This window comes from Rhopalosiphum maidis, chromosome 3 (assembly GCF_003676215.2).
Source record: "Rhopalosiphum maidis isolate BTI-1 chromosome 3, ASM367621v3, whole genome shotgun sequence".
NCBI classification, from domain to species: domain Eukaryota; kingdom Metazoa; phylum Arthropoda; class Insecta; order Hemiptera; family Aphididae; genus Rhopalosiphum; species Rhopalosiphum maidis.
Window position 1 is genome coordinate 61184368 of NC_040879.1, and position 23463 is coordinate 61207830.

A 23463-nucleotide genomic window follows, 5' to 3' on the forward strand; every position below is an offset into this window, starting at 1 on the left:
GGATGGGTAAAGACAAAGTACATAACTTTTGTTCAATATTGATACTATATAGCAGAGGTGGGTAACTGACGACCCGTAAGCCACATCCAGCTCGCAAACCTTTTTTATCTGGCCCGCGTTAACATTTTTCAAATTACATTATACATTTCAAAGTTAAATCGTCTATACCAGTGGTTCTTAATCTTTTTAAGTACCGCTGCCCAAATTTATCCCGACCCACATGGTTTCACTTTTCAAAAAATATTATAAAAAACCGAAATTTTGTATTATATAAATATGTATAAATTTGTAATATATATTTAGTATTTATAGGTTTATAATCAATTTATTTTGGTGTACAAAATGTGTGCTTGTTTTCTGTTATAACAGCATTGACATCATTATTCAAAAATTGTCTGACGACCCACACTTTGAGGAAATGCTGGTCTATACTCTATGCTAAATTAAAATGCATATTTTGAATGACCGTTTTTTGCTCTCTATATTCTGACCTGCTAATTTTTAATTTTCTAAAAATTTGCCCTCTAATAACTTTCAGTCGCCCATCCCTGCTATATAGTATATCACTGTGTTTTTACCGTACCAAGTTCTCAATCCAAACAAAACATTTTCCTAATATAAATTATTATAAACTACAAAATAATTGTATTATTCTTTTAAAAAATGATTTTTGTAATTGTGTATTAAGAGGACGTTCTATCTGCATGTTTTGTCTCTATCTGAGAAACGTTAGATCATAGCAAATGTGCTTTCAGCAGAACACATTTTTTATTGTTAGCTTTAATATTGGAGTCAATTTACCTGTTATCAAACTTAAGGTAAGAATATTATTTAGGACATAATAATTATATTATAATTTTAGAGTGAGTTATAGCTATGTAAAGTATTACAACTTTAAAATGTTCATAACTCATTCTAAAATTATAATATCAATAAAAGCATAATGACATGTCTTATATAAGATTCTTACCTTTAAGTTTAATAATGGGTAAATAAATAAATTGACTTCAATATTAAAGCTAACAACATAAAATGTGTTCTACTGAACACAAATTTGCTATGATGTACATTAGTAAGATGGAGACATGATATGTGAGTATAACGCCCTCTTAACCATAATTATTTAAACTTTAGTAATTTTAGTAAGCACAATATACATATATATACATTTATAAAGGATTTTCTATTAAATAGGTTATTTACCTTTTGGCTTTTATGTTCATTTTATTATTTTATTTGCCTAATTATTAATTTCTTCTTCAATAGTTAGTGTTATAAATAGTGTCAAAAATTTACAGTGCTCCATTTGCGTTAGGTTAGTTATATACAATAGAAGCCACTTATTAGAAGCACTTTTAGACCAAGATGAAATGTCAATTGAGCAATTGGTTTTTTTATTTTTGAAAAAAAAATATCTACTATGGAAAAAAATGAATCATTTTATATTTTATGTAAAATATATATCTATGGATATAATATATCTAATTTTTTACAACTTCTTGAGTAACTTGATCATTTTTTCATGGAAATAATATTGCTCAAAACCGAGAAACACTAACCACCTTTATGTATACATACCAAAGCTGAACTAAAACGGTAGCATAAAGAGCAAAATAGGGGTACTGTATCAGGTGCAGATCTGAGTGGCGATAGCCCCCCTCCCCCACCCGTAAATATATTCTGGTTCCACGCTTGTACTGTACTTAGGATAAAGAACAGTATAATAAATTAAATTAATTGTACAAGTAGAATTTAGTATCGATACATAACGACAGTAAGGATAAGATTATATAGTGTAGTAGTACAGTAGTACCTTGGCTCCAGTTGCTTAAAATAACCAATATGTTATTTCAATAATACAATTGATTTTCAATGTTTTAATTGAGGTTTTAATGTATGGGCAGTTCATCCTTAGACATTTTATTTCAAAAACTCAAACATATCAATTATCCGTGTTCCTAATCAATAGGTTCTAGTGTATTCTCATACAAACAATTTTAATAAATTTCATTGACAATTTTTTATTCAATTACATATACTAAGCTACTTTTTATAAAATATTAAAAATGAATACAAATTTCATTGTTCAAAAAAAATATTTGATATATTTCTACTTACCGAGCACCCTAAATTAAATTATTTCTTTTTATTTATCTTGCATATTTTTTCATCTATGACAGCGGTTCCTAAACTTTTTTTCTGCGGTGCCTTTTTTTGGATCCAATTTAACCACGGTGCCCTGCTGTAAATAACAATAGGCAGAACAATAAAAAAAAAATACTCATTGATAATCAATTTTATGTAGGTGCACAGTTTGAGAACCGCTGATTTATGAAAATAATGACCCAAATGAAAATTGGCCTATTATTAGTTTTGGTTAAATAGCCTGTGTTTGTATATTTTAATTAACAATAGTGTGATACAATAGTTAGCGAGGCACATGCGAATGTTCAGTATAATTAATTTTTTTTTTCTGATTTCTATTTATATTATATTTATATAATTAGTCTAGACTACTTCCTAAAAAATTATGTAAATATTCTTAACTGGTAATCTAGTAGATTTTCAACTTATGATAATGTTAGTCGAGAACAATATTTAATCATATAAATACAAATATTTCAATTAAGTTAGGTTAATAAATATTTTTAACTATCACACTTTAATTTTTAGATACTTATCATTACATGATAATAAGTACATTCGTTATTTCACGGGACATGCCAAAAAAGTTGTGTCATTATGTGTGTCCCCCATTGAGGACATGTTTGTTTCTGGATCATTGGATAAAAGTCTCAGATTATGGGATTTGAGGTCGCCAAATTGTCAAGGTTATATCAATGTTATGGGAAGACCTGTGGCAGCTTTTGATCCAGAAGGTTTAGTGTTGGCTGCTGGCATTAATTCTGAAACTCTCAAACTGTTTGATGTCAGGTAAATGTAATTTATATTTATTTTTATTGAATAAAATTAATTACCACCTCTAACTGATATTTTTAATTTTAGGTCATTTGACAAAGGACCATTCATTACTGTGAAGCTTCCTCAGGAGAAAGAATGTGACTGGACTGATCTCAAATTTAGTCAGGATGGCCGTACAATACTTATTCCTACTAATGGATCTTTAATTAGATTGATAAATGCATTTAATGGTACACCAATCCAGACATTTACTGGTCACTTGAATAATAAAGGCATTCCTATCGAAGCATCGTTCAGTCCAGATTCTCAATACATATTCAGTGGATCAACCGATGGTCGTATTCATGTATGGAACGCAGTTACTGGCTATAAAGTTTGTGTTCTCAATGGAGATCATCCAGGCCCAGTACATTGTGTTAAATTTAATCCTAAATACATGATGATGGCCTCTGCATGTACAAATATGGCATTTTGGTTACCTACAGTTGATGAAGTAGCCAATTTGGCATAAGTCAAACATTCATTTTACGTGTGTGTAACTTACATTACCTAAGTACAATGTACTTACTTAAAGTCAACAACATATTTTAATTATTGATTTTCCTATAATTTAAGTTATAGACTATTAACTTTTATTCAATTATTTTGAAAAAATAAATGTTTTTATTTTTTATTTCGTGATCATTTTATAGTTATAGAGTAAACACTCCTTGATGTAAAAGTCAGTTATCATTTTGTTTTATTATTCCTTTTGATTGAAAGCTTGAATGCATTCGACAAATATTGATTTTGATACTTCATTTAAGGTTATTTATTAATTAAGTTATGAAATGATTAGAATCAATTGATGTTTATTAGTCCTGATCTTATATTATATTATTATATGTGTATAATATTTAATATTAAGATTTTTTCCTGTAAATGTTTATTTCTTCTAAATTAACTGCTGAGTCACATTGTTACAACATAGGTATACTTTATTACTCTTCATTATTAAATTATCGTGATATTTTATTGAGAAATGTCAAATTTCATTATATAAATTATAATAATTTTAATTTCTTTGGCAGATATCTTTATAACTGATGATTTTGAAAAGAATTTGACAGGATTATCAGTTAGCGATTTGACATTCAGCAGTATTGGCCATGTTTTAATACTCGCTATTTACCAAATTAACATATTTTTTAAAATATAATAATGCTCATTGACATTTATGACCAGTCAGTACCCTAACTAATGGTGCTTTAAAACATTTAATTCAGACATATAATACCACTTATTGAATCATTTTTAAAAGTACTAATCAAAAATAAAAATAACAATATTATGTTTCAAACAAATAAAATTAAAATGTAATACCTATGTCCAGTGTTAGATCAAAAACTATGATTGGCAGATGATTGAAGTTTTTAATACAATACATTTTATTATTTTAAATTGATAAATTTCAATAAATAAATATTTGTTGAATTTGTGAATACTTAAGGATTTAGGTGATGTAATATCATTAAAATAAATGACGTTTTAAAATGAAAAAAAAAATGTAATGAATTTAATCACTTTATAAAACATTTTTATTTTTTGTTATAAATTATTATTATATTATACACAACAAGTTATAAAAGTAGTGACAAAGTCAATGAAGGTGTATTTAATGAAACACGTGCATTTTAAATTATAATCCTAATAATCTAGAATCATAGTTTTTTTGTCCAACACTGCTCAGATCGTTTAAAACTGTAAATAATGTGAACACCAATTCTAAATTGTATGTTGTATTTTATTGTCTTTTTTTTGTTGAGAAGACTCCACACATTGATCTGTTATCTGTCAGGAAATTATGTACATCCTTGTAAATTACATTTTTGTTGGCCGTTAGGTCAACATTAGATGTTAATAATTATTGAACTGTCTATCTTTTATCTAAACTATCACGTGTTATGGTGTACTGATTATTTTAATGCCTAACAGATAATAGTCTTATCTATAAACTAAATCAAAAATCAGTTATAACTTAATATTCACCATGTTGTAACACAGCACAGATAACAAATTAATATGTCCTGTCCTCTTAAGTATTAAAAGTTACTATTATTTTAATGTACAACTATTTGTATTAATTTATAATAATTTATTGAAGTCTAATAGTTACAACAATTGATGTTGTATACAGAAAATATGGAACATTGGCGTTGTAATGATTGGCTTTTGTTAATATTATAATATTTAAGTACTTATGTTCTAATTGATAATTATTTTGTCAATTATTTATTTATTTTTTTAAAGATTTTACTGAATATTTATTATCGACAAAGAAAAGATCCTTAGTGTTGAATCAAATTTTAAATGAAACAATTTTTTTTTTTAATAATTTTATATGGTACGTTGAATATTAAATTCTGAATAGTTTATCAGTAGTAGTAGTATGATCTATGATTTTAAGCCAACATTTTTATATTATACTTTTATTTTATATTAAGATAAAATCAAATATGTATACCAGAATAATATTACCTAATTATTCAAATGGTATGAATGTTAAAGTTTATTACCTATTTTTGAAAGTGTTTTTTTTTTATTTAAAACCTATATTCTTTGGTGTTATAAATTCCATTAAATTTAATATATTAAATATATCATATCATGTTCTTGACATGGGTAATATCAATTTAAAAATAATTGTACGTTATACGAGCAAAAAATAATAGAACATATTTGCTAAAGCTTATGATGTAATAAACCATTATCTTCGCTGAACTAATTTATTATCAATGTATCTATTTATTAAGTTGTCTCATGAACAAGCGCACTGTTTCGATAACTTGGGTTGTCCTAAGTGGACACAATATTATGTTATTTAATATTATGTGTTTGCTTTGTCGATGTACCTAAGACTACCATTTCCATCGGGATGTAATATAAAATCGTTTATTCAATACCTAATCAGTGTTCGCTGGAAAACAAAAATAACACACATACCACTTTTCATGTTAATAATTGTGAAGTTTAGCATCTAGGAACATCAATATAAAATGTTTAGTTGATGTGCCTAAAGTAAAAAATAAGCAAACAGAAAATCATTATATAACATAATATAATTCGTGCACTTTGTTTGTGTAACGTAAAATACTGAACCTATTATAATCTAAAATAAATTTTAAAAAAATGAGTATTGTTAAAATGTATTTATGGAAATATATTATCGTAATGAAAGGAAATGTGTTGTATTATATTTATTTGTTCTGATGAATGGCCGCAAAATGCTGTTAACAAACTTTTCAAAATGCATTTAGATCGATGCCGGCCAACTTTTTTTAGCTTATATCTATGCGTGGACCCAAACACGAGCGGTTTAAACGACTATTACACAAAACTTGTAAAATTCTACGTTTGCATTATATCAAATATGTATTATAATATTATGTATTTAGTTTTCGAATTCGTCACGATATTAAACTGGACCAGACCATTAGCTGACGATGTATCGAAATTATTAACCGTTCCGATTGGCGACTCGTTATGTTCGTCGTCACGCGATTGGCGGACTGCTCTGCCGTCGACATGTGGTTGGCTGTTGCCGATGTGTGTAGGGCGGAGCCAGTATGGTTTACGCCCAAAAGGTGGTTTACGGGGAGCATAGGCGCAAACAAGTAGAGGCTATTGGTCCGCTGAGCTTTAAATTCATAACAGTGGTGGTAAGACAGTAAGATACATATTCTTCGGTTATAAAGTTAATCTTCATTTAAGAAAAATACATAATATTTTAGTTTCGAAAATGCAGTTAAAGTCTTAATGCTGAACTTAGAAGAGGACGCTACACCCGCTGTTGTCTCCGTCTCACTAACGTACATCACAGCAAATTTACGTTCAGCAGAACACATTTTGTAATGTTAGCTTTAATATTGGGAGTCAATTTACCTGTTATCAAACTTGAAGGTAAGAATATTATCTAGAAAATGTCATATGCTTTTATTGATATTATCATTTTAAAGTGAGTTATAAGCGTTATAGCTATGTAAAATATTCATAGCTCATAAATATAATATAATAATAATAATAATAATATATTATAATATATATAATATATATATGTATATGCTTAATATTAAAGCTAACATCACAATATGTGTTCTGCTGAACAAAATTTTGCTATGGTCTACATTAGTAAGACAGACACAACACATATGGGTATTACGTCCTCTTAATGTACATTTTAAATATTATATTATAATGCATTGAAATTCATTCATTTTCTCGTGGGCAAATATAGTCTGATCTCGAGGAGTTCAGTTATCTTAAAACTGTTTGAGCTATTAGAGATTTCTCCGGATATCAGTACTTTACAGTACCTGTCGGTGCCCGGTGTGCGAGAACCCGAAGTCTAGTATCACAAATTTATGCATTTCTCTCTGTATTCCAGCAATTTGATAATATGTATTTAAAAGTAATTGAAATCTATATTAATTTATATTTTAATAGGTACTATATGTCTAGTCTATATTTAATAATGAAAATGATAATAAACAGTAACAACAAAATGGTTCAGCGTATACAATATTTTGTGTTTATATGTTAAAACTTTTCTAGGATTTTCTATTTATTTTTTTTATTTTTTAATATTTAATAGGATATTTACAATTTGTAAAAACAGTTAATAATAAGCATATGAACGCGACAGGTAAATATTGTAATGATATATATATATATAATATATCATTATTAATTAATAAATTAAATGTAATTTATTTTAACATTTAACAATTTAAGTTACAAATTATAATATATAATTTAATTTAACATTTACATTTAGGATTAAGTAGATAAATAATATACTATCAAATGTCATACACATAAATGCTTTGTAAGATGATGCAGTCTATGCCCTGTTTAATAGCATAGGCAGCATCCCACAATTTCTCATATAAAAGCACAGAACATAGGCGCTCAGTCACATACCCCATCAATATCACTGTTCATATATTTAATTGGTAAAATTAAAATATTGTTCATAATTCACGTTTTTATTTCATTAATACCTAATCCATTCAAAACTCGAGAGGTTCAGTTTAAACAACAAGATTTGCAAGATTTAAGGTAATACGTATATCTATATTTAACATATACTCTACGCATAGTTATATACACTTTTTTTTTACATAAAAGAAAAACTTCTCTTATCCACACCTCGAATTAAATTTACACGTTAATAAACATATATATAAAGTAATGAGCTAAGAATATCAATCTAAATACCATAAATTAATTTTTATATACTAATATTAAATTAGAACAAGTATATCGTATTTTTAACTCATTAAATTATGGACTTGAATACTTGAGGCGAGTAGCTAACTAGCAGTGGTGGCACTCGACCATAAGGAATATAGGTCGATCGTTATCCATATTAATTTTACCATTATTGGTCAATCGCGTAATAAAAAATTGGATAATGCAGGCATGGATTAACGTATAGGCAAAGTAGGCATTTGCCTAGAGCGCCGAAATTTTAGGGGCGCTCGAGACGAGAAAGAATATAGGATGATATATTTATGGATAACATAGAAACTAACAAAAAAAAAAAAAGGTCAATACGTAATTTAAAAATATTACAATATTATGAAATTACGTAGACATAATATTATTATTAAAATTTATTAGTTATAGAAATACGTAACTCACTTCCAATTATTTAAAAACAAATGAGATGTGGCCTGTGTAGCTATTTTGAGGCAGCAGTATATTGTTTAACAGGATGAGGGTTATATAAATATAATGGTAATATATTGTGATAAACAGTAGTAATAATATTGTTTCGCATGTACCACGTGATAATACTTTTGAGTTATCATTTTGCCTGTTATCGTCACTGATATTTTTATTTCAAACAAATTTTTGTTCTTATTTGTCTTATTTAATGTATGGTGTATAGTTGTTTTGTTCAAGTATTATAAATTAAAATATTGTTTGAAAACTGTTGAGCCTCAGAGACTGTCATATTGGTAAATATATTAATAGTTGAATATTTTGTTTACATTGTTATGAAAATATGCTTCATGCTTTAATATTTATTTTATATGCTTATTTAGTTTTTAAAAAAAAAATGTTAGAAAAAACTTGAAGAAAAACAATGTATCATTAATCAAAATCAAAAAATTAATTTATATTTAAGTTCTCAAAGTTCTTCTCAATAGAGTAATGTTAATGAAACTCAAGTATCTGTATCACTCCAAGACACATTAATAGATGATAATCAACCCATTGAGTTAAAAGATAAACAATTACATTTAAATCAAGATAATTTTAAAAATCAATCTATGATTATTGATGGTACTAATAATGTAGCCATAGTAATCAATTGAAATGAACCAGCAGATTGGTAACCAACTGACTATTATAGATAATATATAGCAAAAAATGGCTTTAGTCAGAATATAAATGCTGATTTAAAACCTTCATGTAATATATTATAAAAATATTAAAAGACATTGTACCAAATCTTATTTTTTCAATAAACTGCCAAATGGTGTAAAAGTAGAAAGAAAATACCTAGTATATTCAATAAAAAAAAATCATTATTTTGTGCACTATGTAGATTATATGGTAAAGATAGTAATTTTGGATGGGGTAATGGATTTAATGATTAGAAAAATGGATTTGATCGCTTAAGATCTCATGAGAATTCATCAGAACATAAAACAAATATAGTTAATTTTAAAATTCTCCAACGAGGTATTGGTATAATAGATACAGAATTGGCAAGACAAGTGGATAATGAAATATTATATTGGAAAAAAGTATTGATTTGGACAATTGAAATTATTAAATTTCTTTCTTCGAGAATATTAGCTTTTCATGGTACTAATGAACATATTGGTATGAAAGATAATGGGAATTTCTTTGGAGCTGTTGAATTGCTAACACAATTTGATCTATTTATTACTAGTCATGTTAAACAATTTGCTGACTCGGGAAAAGGAATACAATCATATCTATCGAAAACAATTTATGAAGAAGTTATTATTAAAATACACAAATCTTTAACAAATGTTATCTTAGCAGAACTGAAAAGGGAAAAATATTACTCTATTATTGTTGACTCCACCCCTGATATTTCTCATGTGGATCAATTAGTATTTGCTGTCCGGTATGCGTGTTCAAATGGTGAACCTATTGAACGATTTTTGTTGGTTATGTCAAATATTGGACATAAATCTAAGGAGTTAAAAGATGCAGTTGTAAGAATACTTTCGGCCCAATATACAGGTTTATAAGTCAGAATAAAGGAATTAAACCCCAATGCTGAATATAATCCTTGTTAAGAGCATTCGCTAAATTTAGTTGGCATTAATGCTGTAGAAAATTGCTTAAGTGCTTCTAATTTTTTTGATTTGCTACTAAAGCTTAATAATTTTTTTTCATGTTCTACAACTAGTTGGTTAATATTAGAAAACATATAGGAAAAGGTAAAGTTGTTAAGTCTTAGTGTAATGCAAAGCCCACTAACATGATTCATGACATTTATGTTATTGATAAATAATTTCTGTATTACTATATCTTTATTTGTTTATTAGTTATGTGGAGAAGGAAACAGCTTCATTAATAGATTTAAATCAAGCTGTTGTCATGTTTGGATCTATGAAAACAGAAGATACCTTGTTATTGCCTAGCATCTAAGCAACGCTCAGAAAACATAAATTGATGATAAATATTTTATATTTATTGAATGTTTTGTTTTATTTTTTCGAAAATATCTTTCTACTCATAATTGGCGCAAATAGGACATAAATCGAGGTAAAATTCCCCTCAAATTAAGTCATCATAAAGTAGCTAATAGCATTGAGTATACAACAAAGTATAAACAATTTTTACAAGTTCATTCAAAATAATAGCTTAAATTAATTTGAAATATTTTCATACAATTTTTTGAATGCAAAACATAAACAAATAATTTTAATTTATTACATATTATATTTATACATTATAGACATTAGACATAGGTATTTTTATAAATATATTTAAAAAAACATAGGTAGGTTAACTAAGTACACATATCTTAAGATAAAGTTATTTAATAATAACATAATTCAAACAAGAAAAAATATAAATACTAAATATAACTATAAAACATTTTAACTTTAATTCATAAACTAATAATCTTCACATATCAATTTTTTATTATATATAATTTCATGAAACATACTCAACTATACATATATACAGTCACATGTAGACCAGTTTATCAATTTCAAACGTCCACAACCACATCATGTGGAAAATTCAAGCGAATCAGTCAATGCTAGATAACACGAATGCACCTCATCAACACTTATCTAACACCTAATCAGATAAAATTAATTGGTATTACATGAAAAATACAAATATTTTGACCTACAACAGTTTTCTACAAACAAGAAACATCGAAAATGAAGCTTACCTACCTCTTTAATGAATTATATTGGGCTCACTAAAAGCCATTTACATTAGGTCCGTAATTAATTAAATAAATTGATAGCAATCACGACTAAAAAACCATGTTTACTTCTTGTACAGTCTACCGGCTTTACTGAAATTTCGTCTTCAGCAAATAGAAAGATTTTTTGGTTTTATGTGAGAGCTATTGAACATATTCAAAAGTATATAGAATTTTTGAATTCGATTAAAACTGAATTACTCGTATTACTAAAACCGCTTGCATCCAAACATCCGATCAAGTTTAATTTAAAACTAAAAGCTACATATAATAATCCAAATATTGATAATTCATCAGAAAACCAAGCGTTTAAGACCTCAGCTAGGACGATTTTTTCCGAAACTAGAATACGGAAATTTGTTGAAGAACGCTTCACAAAATTAATGACTGAGCAAGATGCATAATCTAGCAAAGGAAACGGATTTACCGTACAGTGTGTTAGACAACAGTCTACAATGCTTAGAATGCTTAGATGGTACGATCTTGATGGGGAAATACGATTTTTTGAGCCTAGGTACGATCCCACACCAGAATCATCGATAGAGTGGGAAATCGGAAATAAATAACTAATATATTCCTCGAATTGAGGTATAGCACTTTTTGTTAAATGTAAAGAAAGCAAAGGCGAAAAAAACACAGCTTTTCAAAAACATGAACCGATGAGCTACGGGTTTTTCGTAAAGACTACAGAAAACATTCCGATTGATCTGCTGGAAAAGTTCGATTTACCACAAGAACCCATTATTTTCCGTGGTAATGAGTCTCGTCAAGACGTAACCAAAAGATTCGTGAATGAAGTGACATAGATTGTGTTAGGAACCCTTGCACATACTTTAGATTAGTAAGCATATAAACAATAATATAGTAGTGTAGCAATATGTTCATTTTTTTTTTGTAAGCGACTGCGTCGCCAAGATAAGAACGTAGAATAAGCAAGAGTCAGTCGGGAATAAGTAGCCGATTCATACAATACACACCACTGTGTCGTTAAAATATTCTTATAATAAAATAATCAATAAAATATTTTTTTTTAAGTTAAACAGATTTTGTGCAGTGTTTTGAATTACAACCCGTAAGTGAACGAACTATTATACAACAAATATACCTTTCGGACTAAACTGAAAGAGTATATAACAATTGGAAGAAATCAAGATTTGCTTAAAACAAATAAACTCATCATAATGACCAAAGAAGAGCAAACAGCATATATGATGACAAATACATGTAATTTTTCAAACAAAAAAAATAAAGTAGCAGATCACAATTTCAGACAAACATTATATAATACCGGCAATCTCAAGCTTCAAACACCGAATTTTATACCATGTTTTCTACACAATTTATCAAATTGTGAAACGCATTTTATCGTAACTGAATTAGGTTATGACTGTATACATACAAGTTATTCCAAATAGCGAAAAAAAATTCGTTTCATTTTCAAAACACGTGACCAACACCTTTTCAATACGATTTATAGACTCGTGCAGTTTCATGGCACCGAAACTATCAATACTTTCATACAACTTAATAACACCCGGGTCGAGAAGTTCAGAGAGAACAAAACACTTTTTTACCGAAGTTATGCAGCTCGTTACTCGTAAAGGTGTACTCTCTTACGAATATACTGATAGTTGGAACAAGCTCGAAGAAACGAATTTACCAGAAATAAAGCGATTTTTATAGTACACTAACAGAATCAAATATAGACGGATAATGAATACAAGCACGCTAAGACTGTATGGAATCATTTTAAATGCAAAAATCTTGGAGAATATAGCGACCTTTATCTCAAAATCGATGTTCTATTATTGGCCGATGTATTTGAAAACTTTAGAGACATGTGCATTTCAACATACAATTTAGACCCCGTTTTCTATTATCTTTTATAGTTGGTACAAGTTCGAAGAAACGAATTGACCAGAAAAAAAGCGATTGCTATAGTACACTAACAGAATCAAATATAGATAATAATGAATAAAAACATGCGAAAATTGTATGGAGCCATTTTAATTGCAAAAAACTCAGAGAACATAGCAATCTATATCTCAAAATTGATGTATAATTACTAGCACATATGTTTCAAACTTCAAGAAAAATGTGCATTACAACATACAATTTATACCTTGTTTATTATTATACAGCTCCAGGTGTTAATTAAAATAATTTTGAAATATCCTTACGTCAACTAAAATTATTACTCTCTAATTTCGAAATGCAAATATTATTGAAAATACTAACTATACAAGCTAGTATAAACCACGCTAAAGCTAATAACGAAAAAAATTAAAGGTTATAACCCGTCAAAGACTAAATCATGGATAGTTAATCAAGATTGCAACAATTTTTACGAAGAGCAGATGGAAGGCTGGAGAGTTCGTCATCAATATTGCAGATGTTTGAATTACCCAACCGACTGGTACAAACAGAGGAAAGTGTTTTACTTCCAGGAAGTTTAAAGAGTGCTGTGATGAGAAAGGAATACAACATACATTGACTTCAACATGCAGACCGCAAGCAAATGGCCAGGTTAAGCGCGTAAATAACAGCGTAGTGATATCAATGCGTGTACCTCAAAAGATTGAGAACCCATGCTATATAACCCTCGTATAGTCATTATAGAAGAAAAATGCCCCAAATATCCGCTGCTACTTAAGTCGTGAACTAACAGTTAAAAGTATGTTCAATAATTTTTTTGAAAAACGACCAAAACTATTGTGACTGGTAAATATAATATAGAAGCATTCTGAAAAGTTCAAACAACATATCACTTAACCAACCAAAGGTAGATGATGAATATTAAGACTGTTTGAACTTTCAACAAAATCCATTAATTCACGATGAAGAAAACAAGATGTATTTATTGCTTATTATACAATTTATAAAAATAAAGCAAACGATACTAATTAAGAGAATAAATGTATAATTCATTGATAGGTAGAGTAAACCATGCTGACAGATTATGTGTTACCTATATTTATGATAATGATAGGAAATCCTGTAAGTAGTGGCACAGATTGTTTTTTGGTTTGATAGATATTATGTTTGTTAATTTTTATGTAGATTATTGTACATTTGTTTGAGAAAATTCCTGTGTTAGAAATTTAGAATATAGAAGAGTAATAATGTAAGGTTTAATAACCAAACAATTAGCACACAAAAAAAAAATCATCAGCTCAAGTTCAAAAAAATGATAAGAGAAGAAAATCTGCTTATTCTATGCCAAGAGATATTCGTACTGGAAATCAAAGTATCCTTTGACCAACATTCGTAACACAACGTGGAAGATATGAAATATGTAGTAATAAAAATGATGAGTTAAGATCCCATTCAAAATGCTCATATTGCAAGGTCTATCTATGTATAAATGAGAAATACTGCTTTTCTGAATACCATAAAATATAAAGAACAATCTTAAATATCTAAAAAAAATAAAACTTTCTATAAATTTTAATTGTTTATTCAAAATTAAAATAAAAAACCATTAATAAAATGTGTATTTTTGTGTAGTTTATATGTATATAAGGAAAAATAACTTTAATGCCTGATGAGCATAAACCAGGCCATAAAGGACTGATGGGATTTTTGTCCCAGGATAAAATAAAGATCAAAGAACGGTTTGAGAAACTAAATCAAGAAAAAAACAATGAATTCAAGTGTATCAACTACTATCCTATACTCAATGATGAAAATACATACAATCCTGTGTGGAAAAGAAAAACAAATATTTCTATGGCCAGGCTTGATGAATACAATCAACCAACCGGAGTCAATGGAAATTCATTTTTGAATATTTAACAATTACATATAATTATAAAAAAACATTGGTATCTAATTTGTATTATCTTAATTCAATTTTTTTTTATGGTAATAACTACTTAAAATATAATATAATATGACTCAAAAATATATTTTCAATATTTATTTTATTTGTGTGAAACATAATTTTTATTTTTATTCTTTGAGGAATATGGCTATAGCCAAATAAATTTGTATTTCTTATAGGGCATGTATTTTTTTAAATCTTACTATATTTTTTAGTTTTATTCAAATTTAAGTAAAAATATATTAGGTACTAATGGTTTCATGTAATTATATTTAGGTACAATTGGTGAAATGTAAATAAATATATAATTATTTATGATCATATATATCAATACTAAGATAACTATTATTTATACAAAAAAAAATTGAAATAAGAAACAAAGTATTTACTATTTTATATATTATATAATATATATAGTAGTATCCCTAAATATTAAAACTTAGTACCTACTCAAATATATTAAAATTACATTACATTTCAATTTGCAGTTCAATATATAAAAATTTATGCCACAGTGAAACATATTTGAAAGTGTGTAGGAGTGCAGGTTTCAATGAATTTTATACTTCAGAGACATCAGTAAATAAGGAATGGTTCAGAAGGAATCAATTTGTTTAAATGAGGCAACCTTATATTATTATACATTTACTTTGATTTTATATAACCACATCCTATACACCAATCCGACTATGAATATTACAGGAGTAAAAAAAGTTGAACATTTTCTTAAAACAAATAAACCTATGATAAATAATGAATGAATAAAATCAAAGAGCACATATTGCTTAATGAAAATTATATGTAACTTATGTAATTCTATATTTACTAACAAAAGTCAAAAAATGATAGATTACTACCATTTACCTGGAAAATTTAGATAAATGTTATGCATTACCTGTATCTTAAGCTAAAAAAATTGAATTTCAACCCATGTTTTCTACATAATATAACAAATTACAATCATTCAACCATATGAAATACGAACAATAAAATCCAAAAAATTATGCTTCAACTAACAAAATGATAAGCATATAGCAAAAACTGATATAATACATACACTTATGGCATTATAAATTTGATTATTAATAATACTATTAAAAAAAAAAAATACTATAGTTATTATATCATAGATATCTACAATACTTTTTAACTAATAAATACTTTTGTGAATATATCTATATTATATTGAAAAATACTTAACATTTTTATATAAAAATTCAAATAATACTAAAAAATGCATATTATATAAATTTTTTAAAATTGTAAAATATAAAATGAAATCTATTTTTACCAAGAAAGAAATTATTAGACTATATTAAATCATGTTATACCATCTCTGTAAGATGAAACCCCATGTAAACATTATATATATTTAATTAAATCTTGTACTTTCATACATAAATACATACATACATATATATATACATAATAGTTTATAACCATAAAACTTACTATTAATATACTTAATTTTATAATTGTTTATTGTAGTCTATGCAAAATAAAAATGCCCACTCGATCGTCCAAAACTCATTTTGTTCGCGCACGTTTGTTGCCACGGTATGCACTGATGTTTGCTGTCGTCAACATGCAACAATTGTATACGTAGTGAACTACAATATTCCAGTGTTTTCATGATACTATGCCATTCGTGGTTTATGCATTTATCCTCTGTAGACACGATGGCGGTTGTCAACAGTGACAGGTAACGGCAGTAGTTGACAATGACGACCAATCATAGCACACCTAAATCTCACCAGGGAGGTCAAGCCGTTCCCACGGCTCTCAGTATACATGTGCGAAAGTGGGCATTCTTATTCTGAATAGACTATAAGTTAAAATTGTTCATAATTTTATAAAATACCTCTGTAGATAGTATTTTTCTTGTAATATCAATTGGTTTTATTTGAGTGATGTAGCCTGTCTTAATGAAACAACGAGGTGTTGACAACGTGCTTTTATTAGCATTATATACTTGGTTTAAATTTTCCATGTGTGCTAACTTAAACCCAATGCGATCAAGACAGAACTGAAACTAAATAAATATTTTACTATTTTAATGCTTATCAAAAGGAGTATGACAAGGCTGTAACTGGAAATTAATTTTGGGAGGGCTTTTTAGCAAAAAAAAATTGTATTCTAATTTTAATATAATATTGTATAGGTTATTTTACTACCACATACTTGAACACAAAAGAAATTAGGGGGGAGGGGGTTGAACCACCAACTACCACTAGGTACGGACTTGGGGTATGGAAAAACAAATGAAACAGGTGTTTAGTAGTATGTAATAATATGTATAGTTGAATATGTTTCATAAAACTTTATGAAATTATATGTAAAACAAAACTGATATAAGAAGATTGGTTTATGAATGTAAGTTAAACGTTTTATAAATACAGTAAGTTCTTGTTACCATAAAAAATCCTGTTATAACGAAAGTCATAGAAGTCCCCTGACAAAAAGCAGGGCTTATAAACAGCTTTCTTAAATTTTTGTTATAAAAAAATTTCCGTTGATAACGAAAAAAAATAGGTCCCCTGGAGTTTGTTATAATGGGATTTTACTGTATTATGTTTAATATTTACATGTCTTCATAAATTAATTTACCAAAATACCTATATCTATATTTCTAATTAATATTTAATATATGGGATGTCTCACAAAGATCTGACAAATGAAATAACTTTTGTTCAAATCAATATTTTAAAAAACAATGCATAGACATTTGCGCTACATTTTTATTTTTTAATACTGAAAATAAAGAACTAAAATTTGATTAAAAATATTCGAAAATAGCCAATTTGTGAATCTAATTTTAAAAAAATGTAGAGGGTAAAAACATTTAAGTCCAGTGGCTGATTTTTTAAAAAAATTTTAAATATCAATATTCTCGTTAAGTAAATTACGATCTAGTTTATGTAAAACAATAAAAAAATTGTTAGATTTAAACATGCGCACCTTATTTAAAAGTGTTTACATAAAATATTTTTTGAAATTATTAAGTTTCTAACATTAACTAGATCGTAATTTACCTAATGAGAATATTGATATATAAAAAAATTGTAAAAAATCAGCCACCGGACTTAAATAAATTTTTTTTAAATCAGATTTATAAATTTGCTATTTTAAATATGTTTTAATTTAGGCATTAAAAAATAAAAAAAGTAGTGTAAGTGCCTATGACTTATATTTAAAATAAATTTTATAAAAATATTAATTAGTACAAGTTATTGTATTATTTCATTTCACAGATCTCTTTGGGACACCCTGTATATAATATAATAAATTTAAATTATTTGCAAGTTTTTTAATAGCATTAAGGTAAAATGATATGACAATATTTTAATTTAACCTATTATACTTGTAAAAAATTTTACTGGTTTTTTTTTTATCAATTATATTAACATTTATGGCTATCTTGTCTTTTGGCACTACCATAGATTACGGTTTACCTGCTATTACTACGGGATGCTTGTCATACACATTCTACTACCTAATTTTTATCTTTAATGTCAACAATTACACATTACTAAGAGACATGATACAAGTATTTTAATATTTGTGATTATTAATGATAATGAAATGAATTACAAAATGACAAACGATGATAATATAAAATAATTTTTAACAATATATTATTTATTTATAAGAATTTTCATTCATCATTAAAACCACTTTTACGTCAAACATTTATCACGAGAATATATTGCCAAACTTTAAAATCTAAATATAGTTGTTGAATAGTTATGTTAAAACACTGTAGACTGCAATCATATGGTTACGTTAGGTTAGGCAATCACAATGTTTTTGGTAAAGCGCATATGACAAGATTGGCACATTTTTAATATTTATAATTTATATGTTCTTTAACAGGATTATCTATGATATTTTTACAAAGGTTAGTTTATAGATATAGTGATGATGATATTTCCTTTCCAAAAGGCTTATATATTTTCACTGAGATGAATAAAAATAAATAAGTAGGTATAGGTACTGTACCTAAAATTTTAAAATAAAAAATTGATTGCGATAATATTTTAAATATTTTGGTATAAAGCAATATCTTTTTAATAATTCATCGATAAAGTTATTTAAATGCTAAATTATAAGATTTCTTTTTTTTTATAGTAAAATATGTAAGTTTATATATTATATACCTATTTCAAAATTATGAATAAGATACTTACTATTATAATCATTTAAATATGTTCAACTGGTGTAAAATAATCTTGGATTTCTCGCTTAGTAATAGTTGGTTGTTGTTAAATTAATATTTAATCCTAAAAATAGAAATATTATTATTAAATACTTTGAAAAATAATTCATGAACAAAACATACTTAGCTCAGTTAGCTAGTAAAAAATATAATATTATGTTTCATTGTAATAATTAAACATTATAACCTTATTATTGATACTTAAAATGTTTATCTTTGATATATGCCTGAATCTAATTTGTATAATAATTGTACACAGAAAAAAAAACTTAGGAAATCTGAATTTATATGTCTTGACACACGGGACTGATTTTATTATGCACTATGGTATAAGTACACCACTTTCTGGCAGGTGTTTATTAAAAAAACATAATTAAGAATCTCCTGGCACATTATCTATAATTATATATTATTAAATAGAGCACAATAATTGGAACAAATATAGTTTAGTTCCCACGCAATTTTTTTCAAATTCCCCCTCTCAAATGTGTGTTTTAAAGCACTGAATACAGAAGTATAATTCAAAAATTCTTGCCAAATCATTATTTTGGAAGTTATCTTTCCATGCACGCGTGAAATGCTGTATACTTTTCTTTCCTACGTTTTAGTAATGAATTGTCACCTCTTATTAATTATGTTATTTTATCTAAAGTAGTTTTGATGGAAAGTTTATATAATAGTGTACTCTCGATTATTTATTGACTTCCGCAGAATCATCTATATACTATCAGTGTGTTTCTAAATTCACAACATTGGTCAGCTGTTGGAATCCTAATTTCAACAGATGGCCAATCCGTTGGAGGGGAAGTAATCAAGCTGATTGACTTATGACTTTATGAGCAATCTGATATTGTATGGATGAACTGAAGTGAAACCCAATAGTTTGATAACAATTATTCACGCCAAAATTAGAGTCATTTAATATGACAATTATCATCAACTAAAATTAACCTTAAAAATTTTTCTTGAATTCTCTGAAGTTTTTCTCCTCTCTTAGTTTTGTTGTCAACTTTAGGACTGAAATTTAAATCATAAAATTGACTGATATTCAACTGATTTTAATACACAATGAAAATGTTTATATACAACACTGATATAAACACTAAATATGTTTATTGCTTTATCATTGTAAGGTATTAAGTAAAACTATTTTATTTTTATAAAATTGGTTTGTCTACTTTTAATACATATTTCTAAGATTTTTAAAATTAATAGTCAATGAAACATTAAACATTTATCACCAGATAATGGGATAGCACGGTTATTTAAAGACTTAATTTGTTTAATTATAAATATTATTATAAATTATTTCAATTTATATTTAACAAAAATTATCAAGATATCTAATTCCTAATTGTTATATTTTAATTATTCGTTAATCAATTTAATTAGATTTTGATGAAAAAACATAACTGTTTTATTTGAAGAAAATCAAATAATAGTTATAGAAATATATCCTGAATGGTAAGCATATTTACAACATAATTGTTTAGTTATTTAAAATTATTAATCTGATTGTTTGAAATAACTAATAAGAAATTGTAATGCATTAATATTATGGAATACCATTTAGCATTTAATAACTATACCAACATTTTTTTTTAAATCCAATGATTCATTTAGACGATTGAGGTGGTTTAAATCAAATAACAAAATAAGTTTAAAATAAATAATTATCAATTTTTTTATAATTCAAATGGAATGTTTGAATAAACATTTAAAAAAATTATACACATTACATAATCAACAATCTTGTTTGAATATAATTGATAACTGATATGATATGGCGGTCAAAAGTATTAATCAACTTGTTTTTAACTAGTTACAACTCAATGCCCCAAGTGTTCCCAAACTCCAATCAATCCACTGGATTAGGTTGATGAATTTAGGAACACACGGTATGTATACAAAAAAAAATATATATCTTTATACACCATTATCAATTTAATTGGACTATTATAGATTACTGACATGAAATACAATACACTTGTTAAATACATATTAATACTTTTTAGTTTTAGGTAATTGTTGATACGTTTAATTCATTATTTCAATTTGGTGGATTATCTTCGCAATTCGCTATCTGTAGGTGCCCTGCCACTCTATTCCGCAGATAAACGATTGTACACTGTACTTGGATTATTATATTAAATGACTTAAAAGCCAATAGAACTGATTATGTTTTATTTTCGTGAACAAATCCTTAATTTTTCAAACATTAATACTTTTATAAAACAAAGTAACAGAATATCCCTCGGGAGTGATTACGCATATATCGGCACTCATCGCTACACTCCGCAAAAAGAAAATATCCCTCGACTTGCTATGCAAAACCACCTCATGCAAGTCACAGGGTAAAAACTAAAATATGTATTAACAATTAATATTAATATGAAAACGTAGGAGAGCAATGTATACAGCGTTTAATGCATGCATGCATAAATGCATAAAATCGTAAACTTTGGAATGAGATAACTTCCAAAATAATAATTTGCGAGTTTATGAATGAGACTTCAATTCAGAAACTTAAAACTATCTAGGAGAAAAAAATAGAAAATATCAAGTGTGAACTTAACTGCATTTATATCTAATAATTGTATACAATTATTTGTATATTTACCTGTGTTGAACAGTTTCTTTTTCAACACATTATAACTATTTATTTGCCAAGTTAATAGACAGGTAAACGTTTGCATTTATTTTTTTTGTACCAGAACTCGAACAATTATTTGAGAACTGCAAAGCACAGATATATTTTTTGAAATTAAAAGACATTGGATCCAAGTTATCTAAATCATCTACCTTTCTTCCATTTACAATCTGGAACAAGCTTTGAAAATTGATGGCATACTACATCTAATGAAAAACGATTGAAAGCGTTAAATTGTTTACAATTTTTTTTTTTTTTGTCGCCTAATACATGTGAGTAACATACATTTGGATTAATTGTCTCTTACACAACACATTCAAATGCGTTTTTCGGAGACATAATTACACGCTTAACTATGCAAAACGCAAGAAAACTTATAATACAGGATTCTACAAACTACTTGCTGAATAAAAGCAAAACGAAAAAATCGTTATGGTCAATGGCAGTTGTAGACTTAGAAATCGTTAAGATCATAACACTTTGGATGCTGTCCTCCGATTTGAGGTTATGAATGCTATCATAACCTCAAACCTAACCGGATTCCAACTTTCCGTGCTAGCTCGATCTTGCCAGTCGCCGAAAGGGCGAGGTAAACAACTTGAAGATTGAAGCACATGTTGCAAGTACAGAGATATATACTACACATATTGTTAAACATTACATACGCATAGTATATATCCCTGTGGTTGCAATGGCCGACGAAGTCAGTTGTTGAGATGCGTTACCTGCGCATACGCAAGATTACTCGTATATTTATTTGAGTTCACACCATAGACGTTATTAGTAAAAGGTTAATACTATTCTGTTGAATTAAAAAAATCACCGGGCAAGCGTCAAAGCAGACTTTTACACTGAATGATAATTGATTACTCACAAACATGGTAATCGACTTCATCACGTGATATAGACACTGATTTTTCTAGAGTTCTAGACACCCGATTACCAATGTAGTATTCTATACCGAATTTCCGATGAAACGATTTTCACACAATCACCTCGAAGGCGGCTTCTACAAACGGAATCGAGTTACTTACACTGGCAACTAGTGAATAAATAAATAACTTAATTTTACTTACCAGTCACGATGACGACGTCGACTCCATGACGGCTAACAAAATAATAAAATATGATCTCACGATTCTCATAGTCCCATTCCCATTCTCACTTTTATTTTGTGGTTATGTGAAAATAAAAAATAATCATGAACAGTGTAGCCAGATTTCAAATAGCCAAAAGTCGTACACAACATGATTTTTGTGATTTGAGGTTAGTGTTCAAACTCTTAATTTTGGTTATCAGCTATAATTTCTTATCAAGGGGCCGAACTGTACCCATCCCGCTAAAATTAAAACTCGTATGTTGCTTGTCAGCACTCGGCA

General features: G+C 27.4%; 2 protein-coding genes and 1 long non-coding RNA gene across 4 annotated transcripts in view; 2 read left to right on the top strand and 1 right to left on the bottom strand.

Moving 5' to 3' along the window:
* Window positions 1-3595, top strand: part of LOC113558046 (WD repeat-containing protein 82-like) — a 34743-nt gene extending 31148 nt beyond the window's left edge. The window contains exons 3-4 of the mRNA XM_028188665.1: window positions 2674-2934; window positions 3007-3595. Of these exons, the coding sequence (XP_028044466.1) occupies window positions 2674-2934; window positions 3007-3433 (688 nt within the window). The 3' untranslated portion in view covers window positions 3434-3595. The remainder of the gene's footprint in view (window positions 1-2673; window positions 2935-3006) is intronic.
* Window positions 3596-6812: 3217 nt separating this feature from the next.
* LOC113558047 lies at window positions 6813-10749 on the top strand. The gene is made up of 3 exons (XM_026963570.1): window positions 6813-6861; window positions 8768-8924; window positions 10497-10749. The coding sequence occupies exons 1-3, from the start codon at window positions 6813-6815 to the stop codon at window positions 10597-10599; spliced, it is 309 nt and encodes a 102-aa protein (XP_026819371.1). The 3' UTR covers window positions 10600-10749.
* A 5766-nt stretch (window positions 10750-16515) lies between these two features.
* Window positions 16516-23234, bottom strand: LOC113557422. 2 transcript variants are annotated; one of them, XR_003405588.1, is made up of 4 exons: window positions 23161-23234; window positions 22959-23093; window positions 19406-19498; window positions 16516-17250 (listed from the first exon to the last, which is right to left on the bottom strand). It is a non-coding gene; the product is annotated as an uncharacterized LOC113557422 (long non-coding RNA). The 2 variants fall into 2 exon arrangements; XR_003405589.1 differs by lacking the exon at window positions 22959-23093 and having other exon boundaries at window positions 23161-23196.
* Window positions 23235-23463: the final 229 nt, after the last annotated feature.